Source organism: Lygodium microphyllum, chromosome 16, assembly GCF_053477565.2.
Source record: "Lygodium microphyllum isolate KBCC chromosome 16, Lygodium_microphyllum_v1.1.10, whole genome shotgun sequence".
In the NCBI taxonomy this organism is placed as follows: domain Eukaryota; kingdom Viridiplantae; phylum Streptophyta; class Polypodiopsida; order Schizaeales; family Lygodiaceae; genus Lygodium; species Lygodium microphyllum.
The window spans coordinates 28,141,959-28,151,528 of NC_141150.1; the positions used below are offsets into that span (position 1 = coordinate 28,141,959).

Consider the following 9,570-nt stretch of genomic DNA (forward strand, 5'->3'; position numbering starts at 1 on the left):
CATACGAGGCACACTCCTAGGGATTATGGATACCTAGTGGATGGCAGGTCAGGAGCTATCATCATGAATGATGAGGGGAGGAGGGTGATAGCTCGCATGAGGGAGTTGTGCCAACAAGTTTTTCGGCATAACGTCCTGGATCATTGGAGGAACATACCGGAGGGGAGCAAGGAGTACATAGTAGCATCCTTGCATGAGGAGTTCCCGGTGCCAGCCGCAGTGGATAGATTCTCTACGGGCTGGATGATGGATTGCATGCGTGCATACATGTCACATAGACGATCCGACGCATGCAAGGCAATCAAGAGTGGGGCTCCAAAGCCCGAGTGGTTAGATGCAGAGGACTGGCGCCGACTGAGGGAGGAGGCTACAAATTCGCCAGGACGTTGGAGTCAGCAGCGGGAGGCGGCGAGGGCACGAATCGAGGCCGGATCGGTACATCATCTTGGGAGTGGCGGCCACAGGACATATTTGGAGGACTTTGTAAGTTTCTCTTTTGTTTTACTTATTTGTTTTTTTGAGATATTATTTGTACTGACAATCATATTTCTAACAGTTAGCATTTTGTTTTCTTTGCAGCACTCCATTACAAATCGTGATCCGCAAGGCCTTGAGACTCAATATGCAGAGAGGCACGGTCTCAGATCATTGATCGACCGATTGTACAGACGCGGCGGCCCAGTAAGTCTCTCATCTTTCATGTCCGTAGTTACCATGAGATATTTGAATGCATTATTGTATGGTGGATTGATATGTTGTTTTTTTTTCTGCAGAATCCGTTTGATGCTCCTTTGCAGAGGGACGAGCTTTCGGGGGACGACGATTTGTAGCTCGCCCTCGGATCCTTAGCGCTCACATACCTTTAGTTTTTAGTCGCCCGATCTATGTAGACATTTTCTATGTATTAGTGATATTGTTTTATGATTGTACCAATCGCATTTTATGCGATATCATGTATTTATTTCATCTATCAGTTTTATGATTTCAGTATAGATTCTTTTTGTTTGCAAACGCTTTGTATGCAGCAGTGCAGAAACTATTTTGTATGGCTCTCATACAGCACACAATGCTATATGTGGCAGGGCAGCTTGCTGCCCTGCCACAAAATTTTTTTTTCCTCTGTTACCGTCGCTATTTGCGTCGCAAATTTACTGCAGGCGTCGCTATTGTCATCGCTATCAGCGTCGCAAATTCTCTATAACCGTCGCTATATGCGTCGCTATTTGCGTCGCTATATGCGTCGCAAGCGACGCATATAGCGACGCAAATAGCGACGATTCCATGGCGTCGTCAATAACGACGCTTTTTGCGACGACGGGGGCAAATTTTGTTGTTTGTATTTTCGTTGCTTTAAACGTCGCTATAAGGTCTATATCTTGTAGTGAGAGTTTAAAAATAAGGTTAATCTTAATAAGATTAAACCTTATTATTTCTAATTATGCTAATACAAAGAAAATGCATTGCAGGTCCATGCTAGGGATGATTTGAGACCTGCAAAAGAGCTTAAAGCCGGTTGATGGGGCGGTTAATCCCTTATTTGGAGCACCCATATCTAGAGCACAGATACCATCACGGGAAACTTATCTGGTGGAGCAAATGATACAAAGTGATTGAGCAAGAAGACAGAACCTTTGTCTGGGAGATCAGTCTTCTGCCATCCCTGCTTACGACTGTTGAGGAGTATCCCTCTTGAGTTCAATGATGAAGGTGGGATGGAGCCGTCAGTTCATCCTCTCAACATGCTAAACTTTGATTACCATAATTACGAATAGAGGAGTTCGCGATGGCAGACTGTGTAAACCCATTGTGGACGTATACATTATATTTTTACGGAGCCTCCAGGGGCCCTAATAAAAAAGGGAGTGTTGGAGTAGTAATTCGAGATCCCCGACGAAGAGTTACGATGAAGTTAGCTGCTTATCTCGGCGTAGGATTCACTAACAATATGGCGGAGTATAAAGCCTTGATTATGGGACTGCATATTGCCAAGCAAGGTGATATTCGTCGGTTGTTAGTAAAAGGGGATTCCCAGTTGATCCTAAATCAGCTAGATGGGACATACACAGTGCGGAATCCCATTCTCTGTATGTATCATCGAACTACGATGACCCTACTAGAGGAGTTTGAGAGAGTGTCTTTTCAGCTAATTCTAGGTTACTAGAATCAGTTTGCGGATTCATTGGCAAATCTTGTTTATGAAGAAGACCTCTTCTTTAATTGTGGTCCTAGTTTGGATATTGTTATCAATGATGAAAGCAAACCTGGTCACTTGTGGGGTATGTTATCAGAGCATACAATATATGGCAGATGATGGTTGATATGGGTGATGCAAAGAGTAGCCGAGACTAATCTACCGTTATTATCTTGGATCCATAGGCTGATTAGACAACATGTTATGCGTACTCCTCTTGCTATATATACAGGAGGGATGGGTCATAATCTTATGAATTTAGTTTAGGGCTACAAGCCTATTTTCCTCCTTGGGAAGGAGCTTATTATTGTATATCTGTGCTATTCCAGGGAAGGATGTGTAGGTGCTACTATGTTTTATTTCATTAGGCCAAGAGGGCCAGTTGTCTGTTTAGTGCAGGTACGGTTAATGGTTTCTTATTTTAGTTTTGTACTAGACAGGTTCGGAAGAAGAGCTTGGAAGGAGCCTTTTGTTGCGTGGATGCTTCTCATGGCCCTATCTAGGTGATATCTCTCCTTTATGAGTACTGTGGTTTTTATGTTGTATGTGTTTGTGTACTTGTTAAGGGGATTATCTTTTCTTGTTAGGGACCAGCGTCCAAGGCATGAAGTCCCGAGGTTTAGGTTAAGTATGTTTGAGGGAGGTCTGAGTAGTCATTGCCTCCTGTAAAGACATTGTTAAACATCGAAAGATCTGTTTTAGAAGGGAGTCCTAGTGACCCTGTTCTGCTAGCCTGCTAGATAATCATTCTAGGAGTTCTTGTTAGTTGTGAGGCAGTTAGAGAAGCCTGCCGAAGAAGAAAATAAAAATGATAAGAGGAAAGAAACCCTGAATAACTTAAAGAAAATCAATATACAAAGGTGTGTAAAAAGGGGTTCTAACCCCTATAAAAATAGAAAAGAAAAGAAAGAAAAATTTATAAGCAGTTGATCATCGCCTTGCGAAGACCTGGTAGGTTCTTGGGAATGAGTTAGACCCGGGGCCGATGCCTTGTCTTCCTAGGGTTGGCATCTTGCTAGAAAAGAAGAAACTAAGGAAGGTTGGAGCGAAAATAAAAGTGAGCGTTAGAAAAGGATTAAGTGTTGCCTTGCGAGGGCTTGGTAGGTTCTTGGGTACCGAGACAGGTCCTGAGGCCGATGCCCTATTCTCCTTGGGTCACTACGCTCAGCTCCCTTCTTTTTACACGCCCGAGTATGGAAATATAAAAACCCTAAAAGAAGAAATGGGTTGAAAGAAAATACTTCTTGATCAGGCTATAGGAGTCCTCGTCTAGTAGGAGCTCCTGGTTGTGTTATCCTTAGTTAGGTAGGTAGTTCAGACCACCACTTAGGGCAACCTCTTTGACAGTTTTTTTTTAGTTTGGCCATGTTGGAGCAGTCGGTTAGTGACTAGCTTCGGATCTTTTATCAGATTATGCTAGGCCTACTCCTTGTGGATGTCATGCCTTGGTTTTGTCAGGGGGTAGGGTGACCATTGTGCTGAGTGTTTAGTATGTATCTATTTTGTATCAGCTTGATGCTTCCTTTGGTTGTTTTTGTGCAGATCTATTGTGGGATTCGACAGGCTGAGTCACCCTATCCCATGGTCGCCAATGAGAGCGGAGTTTTGATGCTGAGAAATGCTTAAAAATAGCTAAAAATTACGAATATCAAGGGAAAAATATTCAACGTCGAAGGCGGTGGCTCCAACTAGGGCAATTTTAAGCGTCAAGTGCTTTGAAGATGCCCCTGTGACACTTGTGAATTTTTAGTAATTTTTCCATGTGCTTGTGCGAGTCAAGGAAGCTGTCGGCCAGGCCAGGATGCCAAGGCAGACACCCAGGATTTTTCGAAATGCGATTTGGACATCGGACGCGGGAAAGGCCGAGAAAAGGGCCAGAATCGAAGAGGTGGCCAAAGAGGAGGGCCAAAGGGGGTGCCTTTTGGGACCCCCCCTCTTAATGTTTCGTGAGGTAGGGGGGCATGTCGTTGCGCTGATTAGCGTGATGCAAACTCACGCCCCCCCCCCCCCCCCCCCCGCCCCCCCAAATTGAGGCATGGTGGCTATGAAGAAGCCATGGATCAGATGCCTACATGAAATCCCACACTTCTTGCCGCTCGGAAATCTGTCTCTCGCGCAGAAAATGGTGGCCTGGTTGGAGAGAGAGAAAATCAGTCTTTCTCTCTCCTCCCTCTCTCTCCTCTAAGGGGTGGTGCATGTGGGAAGAAGAAAAAAGAAGAAGGAATGGCGGATGCTCGTCCAGCAAAGATTGGATTGCTCCGTGGATGAAGAGGGGATGGAAACGGCAATGCGAGGTCATGCTGAGCACTAAATGCATGCTAGAAATCAGTCCCATAATCAAGACCAAGAAACTGAGACCTGAAAATAAGCGGTAATGCTATTTTTATGAAGATGAAAGTTCTTTATGACATTGTTTGCCATGAGTTTGAACAGTTTATGCTCTGAAAATCAGAAAATATAAGTCTACATGGTCGGAAATAGTGTTAAAATACATGAAAATACGCGTTTTAAGGGTAAATTTGGGTTTTTTTCTTTTCATATAAATGAGGAGAATGCTATGTCACACCAACTAAATCTGAGTTTTTGCTGTCAATGAACCTAAGGGCCACAGCCCATAATCAACCTTCATTTTCAATCATTATTTATTAAAGACAAATAGAGAAAAATGCCCAAAAGTGGAAAAAATGGGCTTAAAATTAGGAAAAAATGGAAAATGGACTGAGAAAAATTAGGGAAAATTAAATCTATGTTTGTGCAATGTATAACAATGGCAAAGCATGAGGCTAGTTGATATTGATATGGTGGCTAAAACTTCTACAATAATTAATGTTGAAAATAGGGTAGAAAAAGAGGTTATTTATGTTGACACTTTAGAGATTTGTGAAGTCATTCAAGAGTTTGCTGAGGATAAATGTTATGGGCTACAAAGTAGGGTTGAAGCAATAACGGACACAAAGTTCAAAATAGTTACAAAGAAGATTAAGCCTATGGCTTTGCCTTTACCACCTGAAAGTGATTGGTTGGCTAAAAAAGTGACTCAATAGCCTAGTTATGGGATCCACATTGAGTAGGACATAAATTTACAGCTAAAACTTTGAATAAGCTAAAAAATTGTGATCTTTATAGTACCTCATGTGCCATGGAATTTAAAGCCTATTTGAGTACCTTGGGAATATTTACCTAAGCTGTTGGAGCTTTTGAATCAGAAGATCAAGATGTAGATTTTGGAGCCCTCTTCAGCTCCATTTTTGAATCGGTGGTTTACTACTCCAAAGAAGAATGGTTCTTTGAGGTTTATATAGGATTTACAACAAGTTAATAATTTCATCATAAGGAATGTTGGATCTGGCTTGATAGTGGATGAATTTGGAGAAGCATTTGCAAGCAAGACAATTTACTCTATGGAAGATTTATATTCAACATATGATAAGTTCTAACTTTCATTAGAAAGTTGGGATATCACTACCATGAAGATACCACTTAGATTGGTTAGGATGTGTATGCTTCCACAGGGAGCAATCAATTTAGTGGTGCATATGATGAATGCTATGCATAAAGTTTAGAGGGAGTATATTGGTCAGTTGACCTTACCCTTTCTTGATGATGTGCAGATCAAAGGATATGATAGCTATGAGAAGAATGAAGAGTTGAATGAGCATGGATGTAAAAGATTTGTGCCTGATCAGACTGTTGATTGTGATAGGATTTTGAACCGTATTGAAGAAGTGCATTTGACTCTATCACAATAAAAGTTAGTTTTTGGAGTGGAGGAGGTATTAGTTGTTGGGAACATGTGTAGATCATATGGAAGAAAGCGCTCACTAGAAAAGATTGATGCCATAAGTAGGATGCGGAAGACATGTTCAAATGTATCCAATGTGAGAAGATTTTTGGGTGCGTGTGTCTTTTACTTGATATGGATTGTCCATTTTGCTCATGTGGCTAAAAGTTTATATGAGCTCTTAAGAAAAGGGAAAAAATTTTGGTGGGGTAAAATGCATATAGGAGGGTAGTTCAGAAGTTAAAGAGATTATTGATTTCAGCCCCAACACTAAAGAGATCAAATTATGAGAGTGGACATCTTACTATTCTCACTATGGATACAAGACCAACTAGCATTGGTTGGTCAATGGGCTAGAATGATGTTGATGGGAATAGGCATGCTATTTAGTTTGGAGCTAGTTTGGAGCAAAGGTCCTCAGTGAGCGACAACGATAGTATTCTCAAGTCAAAAGAGAGCTTTGGGGTGTAGTGATAGCCCTTAAGTGTGATAGGGAGTATTTTATGGGAGCTCATGTAGTGGTAGAGTCTCATTGTCTACCTCTATTGGGCACGATAGTAAATTTCTCAACTCTTGATATTGTCACGTTACCGTGGCTTGCTTATATAAAGTCACGTAACCCAAATTTTTAGCATATTGCAGGTGGAGAAAACCTCGTGGATGACATAATTTCATGAGCAAGGTTTGAAGATGAAGAGGAGTTGATGGAAGATGAAGAGGACGATGTGATAGATGTTGAAAATGACTTTATGACAACATGGAATGAGTATGCAGCTATTGTTACTACAAGTACAACTATTGTAACATGGATTTTAGCAGTAAGAAAATAACTTACAACCATGAAGAAGAGATGGGAAGTAGAGATAAAGCATCATCATTGTTATGCTTGTGTGAGAACATAATTTTTGGAAGTCTAATTGTATGAGGATGATTGGCTGATAATACGCAAATATCTCAGCCTCATGACAAAGAAGACTGAATGGTCTGAAGCTGAATTCAAAAGAATTAAAAGAAAAGCTTATGTGTTCTTCTTGAAAGAGAGATATTTATGGAAGCATGCAAAGAAAAAGGGAGGAGCTCCATTACGTGAATTGGGAGATAGGGCTTCTCAACCATAGGTGATGCAAGAGTTTCATGAAAGCTTATGGGTTGGACATAGAGGATTTTGGGGCACATTTGCCAGGATCAAAGAGAAGTATTGGTGGAAAACCATGTATAAAGATGTGGAGCATTATGTGGAATCATGCACTATGTGTCAGATGTATTCCATGGTAAAGCATAGAGATGGGCTGCAACTGACCTATCCATTGTCTATGCATTACAAATGGGTAGTTGACTTGGTTACCAAGCCTACAGGTTTATGGAATATGAGATATATTGTGCTTGCATGAGAAAACTTGACAAATCAAGTGGAAGGTTGAGCTCTTAGTACAAAGACTACTCAAGGAGTTTGCAAGTTCTTATTGAAAGAAGTTTTTTGCAGGTATGGTTGTGTTGGTAAAGTGGTTGTGCAGATAGAGGAGAATTGGATGTAGATGAGGCTCGTGACTTCTTTTGACAATTGGGTATGAAGATGACTTTAACTTTAGCCTATAATCCTGAAGCAAATGGCAAAAGTGAAAGAGGTCATCAGCCTATCATTAAGGCATTAGCAAAGTCATGGAAGGGTAGGATGAAAGAGTGTCCAAGAATGTTACCCTTTGCTTTGTGACATGATAGAACCACTCATAGTGTAGTTACAGGATATATGCCTGCTGAATTAATGTATGGACAACAACTATTCATGCCTGTTGAGGAGACTATTGCTACTTGGATTGTTCTACCATGGGAAGAGGGTTTGAATAGAGAAGAGGTGTTGGTCCTATGTATTAGACAATTAGAAAGAATGTCTAAAGATATTGAGACAGCCATGAAAAAGCTGAAGACTACAAGGATCAAGAACAAGAAGAGGTTTGACAAGCAACATAGACTTTGACCATGAACTATACAGGAAGGGGACTAGGTTTTTATTTATGACAATAGCTTGGAAAATCAGCATAGTGCCAGTTTCGGAAGATGGCAAAGTGGTTGTTTGGTCCATATGAGATAAGGTATGTTTTTGATAATTCTACCTATGCATTAAATGAGATGGATGGGACAACTCTAAGGATTCCAGTGGTTGGAAAACTTACCAAGATCTCTAAACATAGAGAGTCTTCAGCATATGAGTTAAAGGAGTTGGATACTGAGCATGAACATGAGAATATGGAAGGAGGATATCATGCCATTACATGCACACATTGGAAAAAACTCTAGAATTTTACTTTCTTATTAATCTAGAGTCCAATGCTATTGAGAGCGAAGTTTTGATGCTGAGAAGTGCTTAAAAATAGCTAAAAATTACGAATATAAAGGGAAAAATATTCAACGTCGAAGGCGGCGGCTCCAGCTAGGGCAATTTTAAGCGTCAAGTGCTTTGAAGATGCTCGTGTGACACTTGTGGATTTTTAGTAATTTGTCCATGTGCCTGTGCGATTCAAGGAAGCTGTCGGCCAGTCCAAGATGCCGAGGCGGACGCCTAGGATTTTTCAGAATGCGATTTGGACATCGGACGCGGGAAAGGCTAGGAAAAGGGCAAGAATTGAAGAGATGGCCAAAGAGGAGGGCCAAAGGGGGTGCCTTTTGGGACCCCCCCTCTTAATTTTTCATGAGGTAGGGGGGCATGTCGTCGCACTGATTAGCGCGACGCAAAATGATGCCGCTCCCCCAAAATTGAGGCATGGTGGCTATGAAGAAGCCATGGATCAGATGCCTACATGAAATCCCACACTTCTTGCCCCTCGTATTGCCATCTCTCACGTAGACAATGATGGCCTGGTTGGAGAGAGAGAAAATCAGTCTTTCTCTCTCCTCCCTCTCTCTCCTCTAAGGGGTGGTGCACGCGGGAAGAAGAAAGAAGAAGAAGGAATGGCGGATGCTCGTCCGGCAAAGATCGGATTGCTCCATGGATGAAGAGGGGCTGGAGACGGCAATGCAGGGTCATGCTGAGCACTAAATGCATGCTGGAAATTAGTCCCGTAATCAAGACCAAGAAATCGAGACCTGAAAATAAGCGGTAATGCTATTTTTATGAAGAGAATTGATCTTTTTATGCTATTTGCTTTATGAAATCTTATTCATATGGGATGAAAATTCTTTATGACATTGTTTGCCATGAGTTTGATTAGTTTATGCTCTCAGAAAATATAAGGCTACATGGCCGGAAATAGTGTTAAAATACATGAAAATATGCGTTTGAAGGGTAAAATTGGGTTTTTTTTTTTGCTATATAAATGAGAAGAATGATGTGTCACACCAACTAAATCTGAGTTTTTGCTATCAATGAACCTAAGGGCCACATCCCACGATCAACCTTCATTTTCAATCATTATTTATTAAAGAAAAATAGAGAAAAATGCCTAAAAATGAAAAAAGTGAGTTTAAAACTAGGAAAAAATGGAAAATGGACTGAGAAAAATTAGGGAAAATTATATCTATGTTTGTGCAATGTATAATGATGGAACAGCACAAGGTTGGCCTCGGTTTGTCCCCGTTTCTATGTTTTGTGCGTATTTATCAT

General features: G+C 41.1%; 1 protein-coding gene across 1 annotated transcript; it reads left to right on the forward strand.

Annotated features, from left to right (window-relative positions):
* Positions 1–209: 209 nt before the first annotated feature.
* On the forward strand, positions 210–921 carry LOC148022656 (uncharacterized). Its single transcript, XM_087695105.1, has 3 exons — positions 210–483; positions 580–681; positions 774–921. Exons 1-3 carry the CDS (start codon positions 244–246, stop codon positions 828–830), a joined length of 399 nt encoding a protein of 132 aa, XP_087551231.1. The 5' UTR covers positions 210–243; the 3' UTR covers positions 831–921.
* Positions 922–9,570: the final 8,649 nt, after the last annotated feature.

Bases quoted from the DNA above. Each gene is read 5' to 3' on its own strand.
- LOC148022656 (XM_087695105.1), top strand. From the start codon at position 244: ATGATGGATTGCATGCGTGCATACATGTCACATAGACGATCCGACGCA. The intron at 484-579 runs GTAAGTTTCTCT...TTTTCTTTGCAG, and splicing joins GGACATATTTGGAGGACTTT to CACTCCATTACAAATCGTGA. The intron at 682-773 runs GTAAGTCTCTCA...TTTTTTCTGCAG, and splicing joins TGTACAGACGCGGCGGCCCA to AATCCGTTTGATGCTCCTTT.